The sequence below is a fragment of the Sorghum bicolor genome, chromosome 1 (genome assembly GCF_000003195.3).
Source record: "Sorghum bicolor cultivar BTx623 chromosome 1, Sorghum_bicolor_NCBIv3, whole genome shotgun sequence".
Lineage (NCBI taxonomy): Eukaryota > Viridiplantae > Streptophyta > Magnoliopsida > Poales > Poaceae > Sorghum > Sorghum bicolor.
Genome location: NC_012870.2, coordinates 1,602,864 through 1,620,831, shown reverse-complemented (window position 1 = coordinate 1,620,831; position 17,968 = coordinate 1,602,864). Strand labels below are relative to the sequence as shown.

Genomic DNA, 17,968 nt, shown 5'->3' with positions numbered 1-17,968 from the left:
GGCATCTTTCTTTTAAAAAAAACTTTTTTCCTATTCTTTTATTCTTTTTTTATGCTTGTGTAAATTTTCGATTAGTTCGGTCGTAACCGGAACCGAACCGAACTAACCGAAACCGATTTTGCTCAGTTCCAAGATTTGCGAAGAACCGATCGGTCTATTTGTAGAGAACCGAATTTATGTCAAAAACAAAAAAACCGAACCGAACCGAACGCCCACGTTGACCGAGCTGTGCTCGGGCCAGGCCATGATAAGCCAGATTCCATAATCTGAAGTAGAAGTAGACCATCCAGTAGTAGTTGACCTGAATCTAGCTAGCTCATGCATGTTTGTATGCAATAAGTATGCAACATCAACATGCATGCATGGGCTTGTGGTCGATCCAATCTTTCAGATGTCATGAACCAACTAGGCAACTAGAAAAGCTAATAAGATAGCAAATGAATTGAACGCGCAGAAAGGAAGATCAGGGACCAGCCTATCGATGTGCATCATCACTACTCAACTAACAAACTAACTACATGCTAAAAGTGTTGATCCAATCTTGCAGATCGCAGTTAGCCAATAACAATCATGATGGAATGTCACTAAAGGCGAGTGTCAAGCAATATATAGACTGCCATCATATCCTGTCCATCCATGCATACCATAAAGTTCATTTCTATTTTTTTTCATAAGAGCAGCCATGATGTGCCAGAAAGTGATCTTTACAGATTTGCATAAAGTCTGGTTCAACATTATGCACATACTCCTTAGTAGAATGTCTCGTTTGGATGGCTCTACTTCACCGAGGGAGCACCCTTTTCTTTTACTTCGGCACCACGAGCAGTTCCTTTGCCACTTTTCCCTTCTTTAGATATCTCTGTAAGCTTAGTCATCGGCCTACGAGATGGTGAGGGTGCTGTGTTGACTAAGTCCAATGCCATGTTCAAGGCCAGCTGATGTTTAGCTAGCTTCTCCTCAACGAGCTCCACCATTAGTCAACCATGCAAATAATTAAGGCAACATCTATATGCTGCGTTTGTTATGGAGAATTTAGGCATTTTGTTCTGTTTATGCCTCATTTGGATCCATGGAATTGAAATACATTCTAATAATCATAATCTAGACATAGATTACTTTAGCTAATACAGTTGTATGTGGAATATTATACTACTATTGACTATATAGGCTTATATGTTGCGCTTCTACTGTAGAGGAGTGAGCCAAAGAGGGGGCTATAAGTTAATTGTAGAGTAGAAAGATAGCATCAGGATCTACAGAATGAATTTCTATCTCTCACCCCTTGAATTTAAGATAGACTTATAACTAAATGAATTTAAGATAGACTTATAACTAAATTTTAGAAAGTTATATGGAGACTCTGTCCAAAGGAACCCATATGGCGTGGCCCGTGGGCGGCCACCCGCCTGGGCCTTAGGAGCTAAAAGGCCGTAACGGCCTCGAGCCCAAGTTGGCTCTGGCTGGCCACCATAGGCTAACGGCAATTTTGCAAGAAAAATGAACCTTCTTCCACTCAAAAAAGAAAAAGAAAAATGACCCTTTTATTTGCTCAAAGAAAAGAAAAATGACCCTTTATTTTATTAATTTCTACATACCGTCAAAAAGGTACAGTGTACTACAGATTAGTACAATTTATGTTTTAACCGTCAAGTTTCTTCATCCTGCACATTCTTTCTGCATCTTTCTTGGAGGTTTTATTTGTAGCTTCATTTCAAAAAGGAAAAAATCTCGGTCTGTAGCTCATGTATATCTATTTTTTGTTTAGACCTCCAAAATGCAATAAAAACACTGTTACTAGTTCTTGAACTTTAAGCAAAATTATGATGCGTATTATTTACCTGTGCAATTGGATGAGACCTACAAGTCATAAGAGTTTGGATCATATCACAGTGTGAAATACCGCACTAAATTGAGTTTATCTCATGGAAATTAAATTCCCGTACCCTATGTTTTCTAGAAATCCACCATGCTCTATATGTTTGATAAAATACGAATCCCACTTACATGCAATTTTTATGTTATTTTTAACATTCCAAACTCGGCAACGAATCTAGTGTAAACTCATCTCACGTGCAAAACCGTCTAAATAATTACCCGAACAATTTGATATAACATATGTTCCAAAACCTTTGTATATTGAGCACACGCAAAAGTGACACCGTATATAGCTACTGCTGCTTGATCTAGACTGTGTTTATTACAAAAGTAATTATCCTGGACATACCCAATAACAACTCTAAAATAATGATGATCTTCCCCAATATCTTTTATTATTTACCTTTCCAATATTGGCCCCATAGTTTGAGGTCTACGCTATGTTTGTGTTTAAACCATGGTGTTTAGCCACGTCGACGAAGGCCCAACGATTCAAAGATTTGGCGGCGCCGGCTCTACAACATGCTGAAAACAAAAAACAAAACTAGCAACTCCGTCTACCGACTGACGAATGACGATGTATCAACTGCACGTCAACGCGTGATCGCCGGCGAGCGACACTTGGATGGAGCTGGACACCACCACCACGTCTGCTTCCCTTCCCTCCGTCAGGGGCGGGCCCACCCGACAGCTTCGTCCCGGCTGGCTTTTCATCGTTAATCAGAAATAAAATCCCCTGCCAGATTTGTACGTACTCGTATCGTATCTGCCCACACTAAACTTTGCAGTCCAGTCCCTGGAGGGACTTCACTGCCAGTCTGCACACGCGGTGGTGCCGTGGTCCGTGATCGATACAGAGACGTGAGACCGGACGTGCACGTCGGCCGTCCTTGGTGGATAATTAAACAGCTGGTGCTAGTGCGTGCATGTCCACGTCAGCTGTTTTGTATTTGTGGCGTGTTGCCGCGTGTTTGGATAACCGTCCAACTGCCCAAGCTGTGAGCATGATGCGCACATGCATGCATGACAGACACAAGTGAAGTGCTGTTGGCCGAGTTAACGCTTTCGTTCAGTCAATCAATTAACCCAAGAAAACAGGGACCATTTTGCTAAACAGGTGCACTCGGTGGGCACCCTTAAGTTTATATATATATATATGCAACTCTGATGCCGCGAGTGCTGGCTCCACTTCACCAGAGCAAGAAGAGCCGCGAGAGCAGAGACCAGACCATGGCATTGGACGAGTCGTTCAAGAGGCCCGGCACCGTGCCGTTCAAGTGGGAGGTGCAGCCGGGCATCCCCATCCCCAAGCAGCAGCAAGAACCAGCCGGCGACGTGCCTCCTCCAGCTCCAGCGACTAGTCCGAGGCTGGCGCTTCCTCCCGCCGCCCGGGTCGTCGGCGCGCCGTGCCGGCGGGCCTCCTCGTCGGTCCCGCTCTCGCCGCCGGCCCCGCAGCCGTCGCACCGGCGGTCCATGTCCGCGCGCTTCGCCACGTCGCTGGCGCTGATGCCCTTGCCCTTCACGCGGCGGGGACGGGGAGGACGAGCCAAGGACGACGCTGCCCAATTCTGCCTGCTCTAGTACGCCGAGACCGCTTAATCTTTATCTAGATAAGCACTCCGTAGAAATCAAATGTATGTATATGTGTATGTGTATGTGATCCTCCGATACTCGTATGTGAACAATCGACGAATGAAAACGAGTATAAAGAATCGATTTCGACACAAGAAATTTCGAGTACTTATGCAGCTAGCTGTCGATGATGATGTGGACTACTACTCCAGTAGACACGTTCCGTGTTCACACACGACAGCGCCTTAATTTGCCCTTGGCTCGGCGTGCCCTGCCATCTGGTATTCTGCATGCCGCTGATCAGGACAAATCAAATGCATGGGCTCTCAACACAAGCCTAGAACTTTTAGATTAGATAGAGGCCCAACCAAATCTAAAGTTGAGGTTGAGGACCCTGGTCAACTCAACTCGGCTGTGCTGTTAGAGTTGGTGAACCCGCCCAGCGCTCACCGTCAAGCAAACGAAACTAGGAAGAAGGAATACAGGTGAATCTCGACAACTCCTGAGTAAACTTGTATTGTATCCTTGATGAATTATTGTTCTGCACTGCTGCTGTCTTATACTCTGCATGCTCATTCTATCACTAGAACTGCAGAATCTGTTATCACCTGTATTTTCATCAGCTAGATAGATAACATATCTCCGGCACGGTCACGTGTTCATCACTCAGCAGCATTTTCCAGTTGTCACCGACTTCATCACTCCTGTGTTGGGCTGGGCAGAGACTGGGTGTCAGCCGCTAATTGGGCTCTCGGTTTTGTCCGGGACTTGGCTTGGCCCGTCGGGAGCCCCACAAGAGAAGTGGATCTGGTGCCTCCACCGGACACCGTCAAGACTGGGCCCCTCCGTAAGTACCCCATGCTCCGTTGCTGGAGACCACCAGGCAATGAATGAATCTCCTCCCATGCCGTTGCTGGTTGCTGCCTATACATGTTTCATCGCTCCAATCCTCAACAGTCTCAGTAACAACCCCGTTCCATTAATGTCGCAGCTCGCAAACATCCAACTGCAGGACAACCTGTCGACTGTCGACTACAGTAGCACGACCGAATCTCTCATATTCCTGGTTCTTGCATTGATACTTTGATGATGAGAAAAGAGATGTGTTTGCCGCTTTGTTCATCTGCCATACTTAATCACATCTCTTCACCAGATCTAGATGCAACTTGGAATCATGCACCACAAAGATTATACAAATACGAACCAACTGCATTGCCATTGCATCGTTGGGACAGTGCCAGCAGGGTAAGTAAGATCTTCTACTTGTACAACAGGACCAACTCCTAACTAAAATTAGCAACACTGCCTGAACTAAACTAAAAATGAGCAGCTGTCCACCTCCCACCCCCTGATCTGAACAAGACCAATCATCTCACCAATCGCCACCAAACACATGAAATCTGCTGTACATACTACTGCTACTACTCGTCGATCAGTCCATGCACCGCTAGTCAAAACTGGAGGACCGGCTCCAGTAGCCGTCGGCCGAGGTGTCCACGGTGCGCTCCGTGCTGCTGCAGTGCGACAGCGTGTCGTCCTCCTCCACCCCGAGGAGCGCGAGGTTCAGATACGACTGCATGTTCACGTCAGGGGCCGCTGCCGTGGCTTCCTCGTCGGATCCGTCGAAGCTGGCGGTGACCTGCGCCCTCGCCCAGCCGATCGTCTCGTCGTCCCCCTGAAGGAGTTTCAGGACCTGGTTTTGGTTTCGCAGGGAAGTGGCAAACAAGCATGCTTTGGGGGTCAGAGTTCTGCAAGACGAGCCTTCCTTTTTGTGAAATTGCAAGTTCAGGTTCTTTCCATGTTCTTACCAGTGACATTTCAGGTCGAGAGTGAGAAGATGTCCTCGTGCAAAGCGAAGCAGCAAGCGTCATCCTCTCCATCTCATCGCAGTCATAGTTGTTCCCCAAAAATGGATCAATCAGTTGTTTAATTTCTCCACTGGACAGTAAAGGCTTCGCCTGTTACCATGAATGAACACTACATTATTATTATAAAAAAGAGAGAGAAGAAATAGCTGTTTTCATGTGCAGCAGCAGTGATCATAGTAACGATTCTACTTTAATATCATCGACATCGACATTTACTTAATAACGAATTAATCAACAAGCAAACATGTGGCTACAGTTTTGTTCTTAGGGCATGTTACTGATCAAGCCAGCCTACTTAACAAACAAGAGAGTTATAAAGCACTTACCCAACCGACCAGGCTTTCTTGACCCTTTGCACTTCCTTGTGTAATGGGTCTCCTACCTGAAATAATCTCCAGTAGAACAACTCCAAATGCATAGATATCAATCTTCTCATTGACCTTCCCGTACGAAAAATATTCGGGTGCCATGTACCTGTACAAGAGTAGTTTGTTAACCACTACAGATTTGTTGTTAGCTAACATAACAGCAAACCAGAGCCCAATGACTGATACAGACCCAAAAGTTCCGGTGATGTCAGTACATGTTAGGTGGGGAGTCGAAGCCGACACTCGCTTTGCTAACCCGAAATCGCAGAGCTGAAATTTCCAAAAGGCAATGATGTCACAACCAGAATTAACATTGACAACTGGTGTTACCAATGGTTGTTACAAAAATCACAGAGCCAGAATTTCCAAAAGGCAATGATGTCACAACCAGAATTAACATTGACAACTGGTGTTACTAATAGTTGTTACAATGCATCACTGCTTACATATCAAGCTAACTAATTAACCCACATGTCTCACATTTTTAGGCCTTGTTTAGTTAGTGAAAAGAAAAGTTTTTGGGTACTGTAGCACATTTGTAACTATAGCAATTAGTGTCTAATCATGGACTAATTAGACTTAAAAGATTCGTCTCGCAAAATACATGCAAACTATGCAATTAGTTATTTTTTAATCTATATTTAATGCTCCATGCATGTGTCCAAACATTGATGTAATGGGGCAAAAAGTTTTTGGATGGGAACTAAATAGGGCCTTAATTAAAAAATATTATTTGCTACATAGATCTAGATTGTGGGATGTGTGAACTTGTGTCCTACTTATAGCTACAGGAATTCGTAAACTTAATTCAAGTATTTACCCGTGCCCCAAAATCCTCTGAAAGGAGGATATTTGAAGACTTAACATCTCCATGGATCACAGATTGGGTCACACCGCCAAGATGGAGAAATTCAAGTGCTCTTGCAATGTCGATTGCTATCTTAATTCTCCTCTCCCAGATAAGAAAATCCGTGTCATCCTTCTTTCCTGAAGATCAATGGCAGTAACAAATAAGAGGCCAGCTAGCAAGAAAAAGTTAATGACTGAAGAGATGGTTATAGGTTTCATCTTGACGCTTACCATGAAGAGCTTTGTCCAAGCTCCCTTGCAGCATGTAATCATATGCCAACACAAGATTGTAGTTCTCGAAGCTGAATCCCCTTAGTGCAACAATGTTCTCATGTTGCAAGCTGCTTACAATCTCAATCTCCGTAACAAACTCGTGTATTGCATCAACCGAGGGTTTCAGAATCTTTATTGCAGAAAATGTTCCATCATCGAGTTGTGCCTTGAAAACTTGGCTGGTTCCACCCTTCCCAATTAACATATCTGCATCATCATGGAAGAAAGTTAAGGATTTGAGCTAGTTAAAAGAAAAATGTATACCAAAGTACGCTGCTATAAGAGGGGATTACCAGGTGAGTAGTTGGCCGTTGCAAGTTTCAGTTCGTCATAACTAAACAACCTACAAACTGAAGAATACTTCTCTCGAAATGATTCCAATTCACTGGGAGGCCATACTATATCATAGAAAGCGAAAGAAAACATTGATACTGGCTCAACAGCAGTAGTGGATCCAGTTTCAGAATCACACTTCAACCTTGGGCTTGCATCTGATTTCAATGATTTGCCATCTGGGTGCACTGAAGTGTATCGGCTCGGAAGTCTCATTGCCCATTGAACCATTGAGGTTTTTGCCCATTCAAAAGATGAGCTTCTTCTATGATGTCTATGTCTAAAGATTCTTCTAGGAAGGTGACAGCGATCAGATCTTCCTTCTATCATCCGTCTCAGTGACATTGGAGAACTTGAGGGTGTTTCAGCATTTCGTGCAGTGTCTTTCGGTGAGTCCTCAGCTTCAGTGGATAGAGTAGAAGAACTCCGTTCAGTGGTAGCCATGCTAACCGAGCCATCCTTCTTACTAGGCGATGTCTCCGAGTTCAAATGAATATCGCTGGAGAAACTACTGCTGCGCCTAATCATACCTCTTATGCCAACAGAACGTTTGGATCCCCCAGAACTCCTACCGGGTCGTCCACTCCTCGGCAGCTGGCAGTACAGATCACCATCTCCTTCCAGTGATGGATTGACTGGTTTATCATCTTTTTTACTTGCATTTGAACGCTTAGAATCACCAGTACTCCTGACTGAATGGCCATTCCTGGGGGGCAATAAGCAGTATAGCTCCCCGGCCCCTTCGGATGGAAGATCCACTGAATCATGGTCTTGCCTACTAGATGTACTCGCAACAGAATCACTTCTTCTTTCAGGAAGCACGCAGTACAACACACTGGCACCCTTACCTGGAAGCTCGGCAATCTCATCTCTCTGTTCAACAATTGGCTCTTCAGCCTTGCTACTAGAAGGATCTGCATCGATCTCAACCTGACCCGTTGACAAATCCGCAGGGACCACGCTTGAGACCAGCTGTTCGTCTTTGATGGTGTCCTCCAATTCACTTCCCTTGGTACCAACATCACGCGTGGTGTCACCCTCACCACCACCTTTAGGTTCTTGTAAAGATAGTGTGCCCCCTTTAGCCTGACGGGCTTGGAACGGCACTACACAATACATCTCATCATCACCACACGGAAGAACCTCTGCGGAGACCTTGCCTGAATGGACACTCGACTCTCTCCGGAACTCGATCTTGCCATTGCTCACGGCGAGGACCGCACACTTTGCGGGCAGCTTCTTTGCACAGTACTTTGCAACTGAATGCGAGGACCTGAAGAATGCAAAGACTATTTTACAACAGGGCAGTGGAGGTAATGATAGAATGAGAAAAGCTTATGGCTTCCGTAGTGAAAAGCACTGAGCATACAATGCCGATGCACTTTACTTACGAAATCGCACGCCTCTTTTTGGCGACGCCGAGGACAACCTTGGCGGCCCCAAACAGGCTGGCCTCACGAACTAGCGCCTTGCGCACCGACGAGTCCTTGCAAATCTTCAGCTTTAGATCGATCTGCTCAGCACGCACAAGGATATGTTACGGACTAGTACTAGTTAACTCAGAGGAAGCAAGAAATTTCAGGCGAATTCACCAGCGTGCAACAAAGCCGCAAAGGACTTCAATCTGGTACAGAAACAAAAGCCAACTTGTACATAGAAGGCAGGCCATAAATGAAGTGAAAATTGCATCTTTTTTGCACGAATAATAAATGTAAAGTCACGGCAAATTGAGATCATGCCAAAATTTAACCAATCGTACGCGCGTGTGGAATGCGTATCCGTTAGCCAAGCGCAAAATCAACCAAAAACAGTGCATGTTTTGCCATAAAATTCGGAGAATTGCATCAAAAGAACTTGGTAAAAAAACGAATCTTTCCAGAGTCATAGGGGAGGATATCTATGAGAAATCAGGGGAAGCTAAAAAAAACGAAATGAAAGGGGAGGAAGACTTGGCATGTGGGGAAAGGCACTCGCCAAGTCGCAAGTGGCAACAATGGAATCAGGAGAGGGAGCAGAGAGCAGCAACCTGCTTGAGGTTGCAGAATCCCTCATAGACACCACGCATGGCCTCGAAGTCGACCACTGCGGCCGCATCCGCGGCGACGTGGACGGCGACGACGCGGTCCAAGGGCGCGGCCACATTGACGAGCACCCAGGTGAGCAGCGCCCGGCTCTCGGCGTCCGCCGGCGCCCGTACGCCGACCACCACCGTCCTCCCCTCCGCTCCCGCCTCCGCCACCGGCGCCTTCCCCGAGCACCCCGCCTCCGCCTCCTGGACGGCGGCGTCCATGGCCTCGCCCGCCGCCGGCAACCCTTGCTCCTCCGCCTCCTCCCGCTGCTGCTGCGACTGCTGCGGCGGCGCCTGCTTCTTCCTGGACGACACCTTCATCTGCACGGCCGCGCGGCGTCGCTCGGCGATTCACAGGGCGGGGGTGGATGCCGCGGCGTGCGCGACCATGAGCAGGCAGGCAGCAGGTGACCGCGGCCCCGACCCGTGCTCTTGTCCTGTGGCTCCAGCGCCGTGGCCTGTTCCGTTGGACCGGTGTTCCTGCTTGGCAACCGTCGCCCCTCCGGTCCTCCCCCTCGCCGCGCGCGCCCTCTTGTTCCGTTGCTCGTCGTTGCTCTCTCTCTCTCCTCCGCCTGGGAGGTCGCGCCGGTTCGTGCCCGTTGCTGCCCGCCCTCTGGCTGACTGGCTGGCTCTGCGGTTTCCCTCTCTCTCTCTCTCCCCTCCGTCCTCCCCCGTCCCCCCTTCTTGCTTGCTGCGGTTTCTCTCTCCGACCATATGGGTAGAGCCTAGTAGGTTGCCAGCAACCGCTCTTTTCACACCGTTCCGTTGCGCATTTCGCCTGCCTGCCGCCCTTTTTCTCCCTTCTTTTTCTTATTTTATTTTTATTATATCTAATACACTACACTACTGTACATACGCAGTGTGGAATCCGAGTATTTACGTCAGGATTTGTTAACTTTTCCGCTTGTTTTTTTTGAACAAGTGGTGCACGTGGTGAAAAGGCGTGTGGGATTAGCGGGGGGCACGTAGTAGATTAAAGGGCAAGATTCCGACAGCAGTAAAGCCGGGCCTGCGCTTTATTTTTTCTCTATCTCGCTAATCCTGGATGCCTGCAGTCTGTGACAGCGCCAGGCCAAAGTCGCTCTGTCAGGAAATGACCATCATTAGTATATCGTTAACCCTCTTCCAGGATGGTAATAATGCAGCGGTTACCCATCGGTAACTCCTCTGCTGCAATACTGACAGGAAAAATGTGCTAATGCTCAGCTGCTGCGATACTTGACAGGAAAAGTACTCGTCTGTTTTGGTCAAATCTGACGGGTGGAGTAAACCCGAAGCTAATGGCGACGAAAAGGTCGTAGCAGGTCTACGCTGGTCTCCGTTTGGAAGTGAGCAGGAAGGTCACACGCTCTCGTCAGCCTAGCCCATCCTCATCCTGGCTGCATCTGCAACTTCTTATATAGAGGATGGAATCAATCAGAAATTTTGCACTGCTGCCTTTTCTCTAATCTCTTCAATTCCTAACTTTTTAAAAGAAAGAAAAAAAAAGAAGAAGCAGAAGGAGCTCACATCTGTTGACAAAGGAATCAACCCGATAACACTGAGCTTCTAGACTGAAAGCCTTGTGGAATAAAAAAACCTTCTGTAGGCCTGTGTTCCCACCGCAGAGTATATATTCAGCACTCAGCAGGGCTCGATCCAGAGAAAAGAAGAATCAGAATCGAAACAAAGATTCTAAAACCTTCAGCCACAAGCCGTTGAAGACAAACTACAGACCTTGCACAAATTAAGAATGGATTAGCAGCAGCCTTGTCTGCAAAGTCATGCTGGTTGGTGACTTAATTTAAAACCTGATGAGGGAACCAGCAGAAATGGTCTACGGGGCCGAATTATTATGTATCTCTAGCTAGCTAGCAAAAAAAAGGTTTGATTTTTGTCCATCGTTCCAAGATTTTGCCTTGACTGGACGTACAGCAAGGGCATGCTATGCAAAATCCTCTGTCAAGTCAAGAAAGAACAAAGGGAAACTGATAAATACATACAGTAAGACGTACCAAGCTAGGTAGGTAGCTGTATAGTAGCTTCTAGAGAGATGGCGACGTACAATAGCCGGCCTTAAACGTTGGAATCAGCAGAAATGATATATATAGATCACGAGCAGGCACAACCAGGATCAAAATGTCAAGGACTAGTGGACCGCATCAGACGAACTTAAGGGAAGCAAATGGTAACCACGAACTGCTTGCAAAGTTGCAATAACGATTGAGCGGCCCTATACGTAAACCACTTGCCTATATGTATGTGACAACTGACAACTGACAAAGAAGTGTGCATATGTGTTTCTCTTTCTTTTTTGATTGAAAAACTCGGTGCATATATGTTGTGTCACCACAAACAACGAACCGTTGTCCAGTTTATTTCAGCTGACTATTAGCCGGAGAAAAAAGTACTCGCTCCCTTCTAAATTAATAAGTCATTTAGGAAAACTTAGAATCTAAAAAAAATTGGCTGAGGGACAGGATTCCTCACCCAATCTAAGAAAAAACTTGTAAGTCTGCATTTAGGAAAAATTATAATCTAAAAAAACTTAGACTGCGGAAAGATAGCATGCGTTCTCTGAGTATTCATATTAAGGTAGAGGACTACACTCAGTCCAAGAAAACACTATACCCTATGAGTGAGCCGAATGCTTTAAGTAACGCAGAGTACACGAGTCTTCTTTTTTCTTTTACCTCCGGCACTGCAATTTGCCTCCGTGGGGGGATCGAACCCACACTGTAAAGGTGCCAGCCAGAGTCCTTGACCAACAAGTCTAGCATTCGTTGGCAAACTTAGGCCTTGTTAAGTTTTCAAAAAATTTTATAAAATTTTTCAGATTTCCTGTCACATCGAATCTTTAGACGCATGCATGAAGTATTAAATATAGACGAAAATAAAAACTAATTACACAGTTTGGTCGAAATTAACGAGACGAATCTTTTGAGTCTAATTAGTCCATGATTGGATAATATTTGTCAAATACAAACGAAAGTGTTACAGTTTCGATTTTGCAAAACTTTTTGGAACTAAACAAGGCCTTAGAATCTAGAATCAACACGAGATTGAACTTTCTACACTAGAACATTGTTCATATAGGAAAAGTACAAACTATCAGCCCATCTCCTACAAAACCACCAAAAACAAAGGTTCAACTTCTACTACTACTATCTTTCTTAAAAAAAATAACTTGTACTACTCCCTTCGTCTCAATAAAAAATAACAATTCTCAATTCCAAGGAGTCAAATAATTATAAAATTTAGTCAAATTTGTATAAAAAACGAATAAGTATCATCAAATCACTTAGGCCGTCCGCAACGGCTCCTACAAATCGCTAGCTGAGCTGGATGTAAAAAGTAGTAAAAAAATGGTCTTATGACATAGCAGCAGAATACGTCAGTGCCTAAAAAAATTTCGAGAGACGTGCGAGCTAGCTGCTTGCAGAAGCTCTAGCGAGCAAAAGGCCTTGTTTAAGGCCTTGTTTAGTTCCGAAAAATTTTGCAAAATCGACACTGTAGCACTTTCGTTTGTATTTGACAAATATTGTCCAATCATGGACTAACTAGGCTCAAAAGATTCGTTTCGTCGATTTCGACCAAACTGTGCAATTAGTTTTTATTTTCGTTTATATTTAATACTTCATGCATGCGTTTAAAGATTCGATGTGACGGGGAATGTGAAAAATTTTGCAAAATTTTGTGGGAACTAAACAAGGCCTAAGTTCACCCCGAAAATCAAAAAGTTTTCAAGATTCCCCGTCACATCGAATCTTGTATCACATGTATGAAACATTAAATATAGACGAAAACAAAAACTAATTACACAGTTTAGCTGTAAATCACGAGACGAATGTTTTGATCCTAGTTAGTTCATGATTAGATAATATTTGTCACAAACAAACGAAAGTGCTACAGTACCGAAAACTTTTCACTTTTCGGAACTAAACAAGGCCAAATTCTATGATTCTCTTTCCTTTTCTTGGTTGAGTGTTTCTCCTAGCTAGTACTACTATACCCATTGGGACACTTTTATGAGTACTCCTTTCATGCTAAAATATAGGGGTTGATTGGTAGCCCTCCTTGCGCCGTCCCGAACCCCATCCCAACACCACTCGGTACATTTGGTCGTGTTTGGATGGTTGCCTCGTATCATTTACCTGTTTCATGTCATTCATCTCCAACCCTCTGTCTCGCATGGCTTCGTCTTCCCAATTTCTGCTTCCCATGCGAGCCGGGACGACGTAGTGCAGCCATAGTACAGAGCCCATATGTCAAACCCTCAAAACTCTCATCCATACATACAACCAAACAAGATCCCAATTTATACTGGACCAACAATAAAGATAACCAAACACGATTGGATGTATGGTTTTAGCATGCATCTCACCATCCTGGACTAGCTCTCCATCCCGGCTCCCCATCACCAAAGCAACCAATCACCCCTATAGTGTAATTTTGTTTATCCTAAGTTAATCCATCTTAATTTTAGCCAAATTTATAGAAAAGAACAATAATATTTTTGAATTCATATAAGCTTCATTAGAAACATTATGGCATTTTTATGTAATGGAAGTTAATATGTTTCCATGTAATTTTAGTCACACATGAGGCGGGTGGAGCATTTTTCCATTAAACTTACTTAAAGATAAATATTAATATTATATTTTTTAGGAAACTGAGCTAAACACAAAAGATCATTCTCACTTCTTGAAAAGTGAAGAGACTCAACTTTAATCATATATATTTGTTTTGACGAGCGAGCGTCCTTAAGACCAATTGTCACATCTAAACTCTAATGGCGATGGATCCATATATATATGTGCATGTGCAATTGGGCACACGAGTAAAGTTAGAGGTGGCATCGCATTCGCATGGTCCGTGTCATCGTGTCTCCTCATCGGCCTCATGACGGATCCTACTCGATCATCATCTTTATCATTAGGCCGGGGACAGTAGTGTGTTCATGCAGAGGCCACATGCACTTATTTATTGACTCCTAGCTAGTTTGTGGGTTCAGTCTGGCCGGCTGGACTATAACGACCCCGAACTAACTAAACCTAATAATACGTGACGTATGTTCGTTCGGTGACTGCTATAAAGTATTTATAAGAACGTTAAGGCTAAGCAGTTTTTATAGGGACGGCTGCTGCTTGTTTTTGACCATAAAAAATTTTTACTCCTAGAATCTGTGTCAGACAAATCTTTTAAAATTTAACCAACTTTATAAAAAAAACATCAACATCTACGACATAAAATGAGTATCTACTTTTTAAAATTTGACCAACTAAAATGAGTACTCCCTCCGTACCTAGATTAGATGATGTTCTGGACTTTCTCTGTGCTTTCGAATGACGTCCTGGCCTCCGAAGGAGTCTGATGGACTGGACTGCCCTTGCTTTTTAGTCTTCTGCCCGCATTAATCACGCTCCCACATTAATCACGCTCCCATGCGAATGGATGGGTGTATCCCATGCTGACGGACGCGAAAGGCCGGCTCCTATGCAAAATCACATCCAAGTACAAAAAAAAAGGCACAGGCAACAAGAATCGAACCCCACCCTCACCCACGAGCGCTTCAAAAGCAGCCCGGTAACCATTCGAATAGAGAATGCTTCACGTCTAGGATACACCCGCGTTTCTATTTAATAAGGGCAAAACTGAAAGATTATCTCCTAATTAATGACTCCTTGGTAAGCACAATCATGTCCTAAACGTCATGTATTTCTAGTATGGAGGGAGTATCTTATAAAAAATATATTTTATGATAAATCTAGTGGTATTAATTTGGTATTATAAAATTTAATTTTTTCCCTAGAGAATTGGTCTAAGTTTTAAAAGTTTGACTTAGGATAACTCTAAAAGTTGAAGCTTTTAGAGACAAAGGGAGTATAAGCAGAAATGACATTGTCTTTAAAGAAACAATCATTTCCCTTGTGAAGGTTGGCACTAAAATGTGTTGGTTTTCTCTCTTTTTTCTGTTGGATGCAATGCGTACTTTTTTAGGCGGAGAACAAAAGTGCTTACCCAAAATGGTCAAAAACCTCGGCTTTTTTGCGGCCCGGGGTTAAAGACCCCTTTAACACCGGTTCGTAACACGAACCGGTGCTAAAGGGTCCTGCCCGACGGCTACTGACAGGTGCTGTCGGGGCAGAGACCCTTTAGAACCGGTTCGTGTTACCAACCGATGCTAAATGGTCCACTTTAGCACCGGCCAGCGCCACGGGCCGAGGCAAAGCCTTTAGCACCGGTTTGTTTTTCAAACCGGTGCTAAAGGGTTACACTTTAGCACCGGTTTTGTTTATGAACCGGTTCTAAATGTCCCGTTTATAGGCCGGATCACTCCTCCTCTCTGCCCATTTGAAACCGAGAGCACCATTTATCATTGTTGTTCTTGGAGCTTCTTCTTCCTCATTTGTTCTTCGTCTCCGACGCCCATTGTTGATTTTCTTCGACTCCGTCATCGTTTCTTCGTGTTTGGAGGTGACTAACTTTTGTCTTTCTTGTCTTTTTCATGTTGTTTTTGGCTTGTGATGTTCCCATTTTTTTAGCTCAAATCCACGTTGTTATTTTGAATCATTCACATGAATTAGTATCCATATATATATATATCATATTTCATGGTTGACCTAGTATTAATGTAGTTTGCAATAATGAATTATAGTATATTTTTATGATCTTAGAAAGTAGGATAGTTCAAATTAATTGGTTTGTTAATATCACTTGATTTATTTTTATTACTACATATAATGTCCATTGTATCATACATGTTTACTAGTAAATATGGAATTTATAATTGTTTAAAAATTGAGTATGGATAGTAGATGGCAACCGTGACCGGGTCTTCGGTGTCTCAACGGGTTCAAAAGCGATACCGTCCGGAACTCCCTCTCATTACTTGTGGCAAGTGTGGGCAGAAGATTTTGATGGAGTACAAAGTGTCGAAAGAGGGAGTAAATAAGGGTCGTATATTCTACAAGTGTCCAGATCGTAATGTGAGTTATTTCATGACATTTGCTTATATATGTGCATATTTTTTTAAATATTATTAATTAAACTTTTGATTCTCTCTTTTAATTTCAGTGGGACGGTACCGGCGGATGTACAGGTTGGTACTGGGAGGAAGAATACATTGAACACATTAAGAAATCTTTTTGCACAGGTGGTTGAGGCTGAAGGTGGTGAGGCAGTGAGCCGACGAAAGGAGTTCAATGATGTTGATCAAGCGAATGATCTATCTATTATAGTTGGGATCGGACGCGAACTAATTATGTTGCTTAAGTGCATTTTAGTTTTGGTTTTTTTAGTGCTAGTTGCGATTGTATTTGTTGTAGCCAAGCTTTCCTAAATTAATCAACTATGTATCTTAGACATGTTGTGCAATAAGATGAGAAACTATATGTGTGCATGGTTTTCATAATATATATGTTATATTTAATGCAGATGGTAACACGTAATTGGATGTCGATCTCAGCTACAAAAATATCATAATATGACTTTGTAATTATTAGTTCACGATCCACAATGCATGGCTGTGTATAGGGTTTGGGAAAGATGCATTGACCGTGAACATCTCAGTGGATGTAAAGCGCCGCTTAACATAATACATCCACAAGTAAGTTCTACTAGCTAACAAACTTTCGCTAACATTTAGCCTTCTTATTGTCGTGGTCGTGAATATTTATATATATATATATCGTACAGTGGTGTTTAAGACAAGAAGGGAGGAACAATCTATGTGCATATTACGTGTGCAAATTCATGATGGCACAAGTCAATCAAACAACCACAGAGACGCTCAGAGTACGTTACATGTCTCTTTTCATTATCTCCTGAATTATATTGAATAACTTAGATAACTAATACTTTTTTATTTATTTCAAATTAAAGACGGAATGGCTGAGGGAAAAGGTCCTACAACAAGACCGAATCAAAGCTATCCAAGAGACGATAGCAGGATTTCTCCGCGACCAAGTGATCAATCCAAACGGCGAGTTTCGCTTCAACGGCAACGAAACTCTTATTCCAAACAACGATGATCATTTGTATCGTTTGTAGACATTGGGAGAAAAAACTCTATGTATATATGTGTTACGAATTTTGTACATATAAAACTATATATATATATATATATATATATATATATATATATATATATATATATATATATAAAGCTTTTTACATATGTATTAAATTTTTGATGTGGTCTATTCATTTTATTATAGGCAAAGCTTAATTATTAAGCTAAGCCTATAATTTTCATTTATATATGCTTAATATGCGTGTAATATAGATATATTATTGTATCAGCAAAAACCTATTATTATATATTATATTATATAAAAACAATAAACAGAACCGAAGAAGTGAACCAAAAAAAAGAAACCCTTTAACACCGGTTGGTAATACCAACCGGTGTTAAAGAGTCCTGCAACGTGGCAGCCCTGGCAGGACCTTTAACACCAGTTGGTATTACCAACCGGTGTTAAAGGGGGGAGCTTTAGCCCCGGTTACCCGAACCGGGACTAAAGGGTGGGCCTTTAGTCTTGGAAGGGCAGCACCGGCTCGGGAACCGGGGCAACAGGCCCTTCCCGACCGGTGCTAATGCCCGAACGTGTGGCAGTGATCATCGTAACTTAAGGTGTTTGAATTTTTAATTGATAAAATCTTTCTTTATTATTATATATCAAACAAAAAGATTGTAGCAGCGCACACTGCGGGTCCCAATTTGAATTTAGTTTGTCGCCAAATAAGTTAGGGATCGTTCACAAAGTGTGCGATGAAGGAAC

At 43.4% G+C, this 17,968-nt stretch overlaps 1 protein-coding gene and 1 pseudogene across 1 annotated transcript; one reads left to right on the top strand and one right to left on the bottom strand.

The window, feature by feature from the left end:
* LOC8079654 lies at window positions 3,028–3,615 on the top strand. Its single transcript, XM_002466081.2, has one exon. It carries the CDS (start codon window positions 3,043–3,045, stop codon window positions 3,454–3,456), a length of 414 nt encoding a protein of 137 aa, XP_002466126.2. The 5' UTR covers window positions 3,028–3,042; the 3' UTR covers window positions 3,457–3,615.
* On the bottom strand, window positions 4,620–9,932 carry LOC8080174 (annotated as a pseudogene).

Coding starts and splice junctions, on each gene's coding strand:
- LOC8079654 (XM_002466081.2), top strand. CDS start 3,043: ATGCCGCGAGTGCTGGCTCCACTTCACCAGAGCAAGAAGAGCCGCGAG.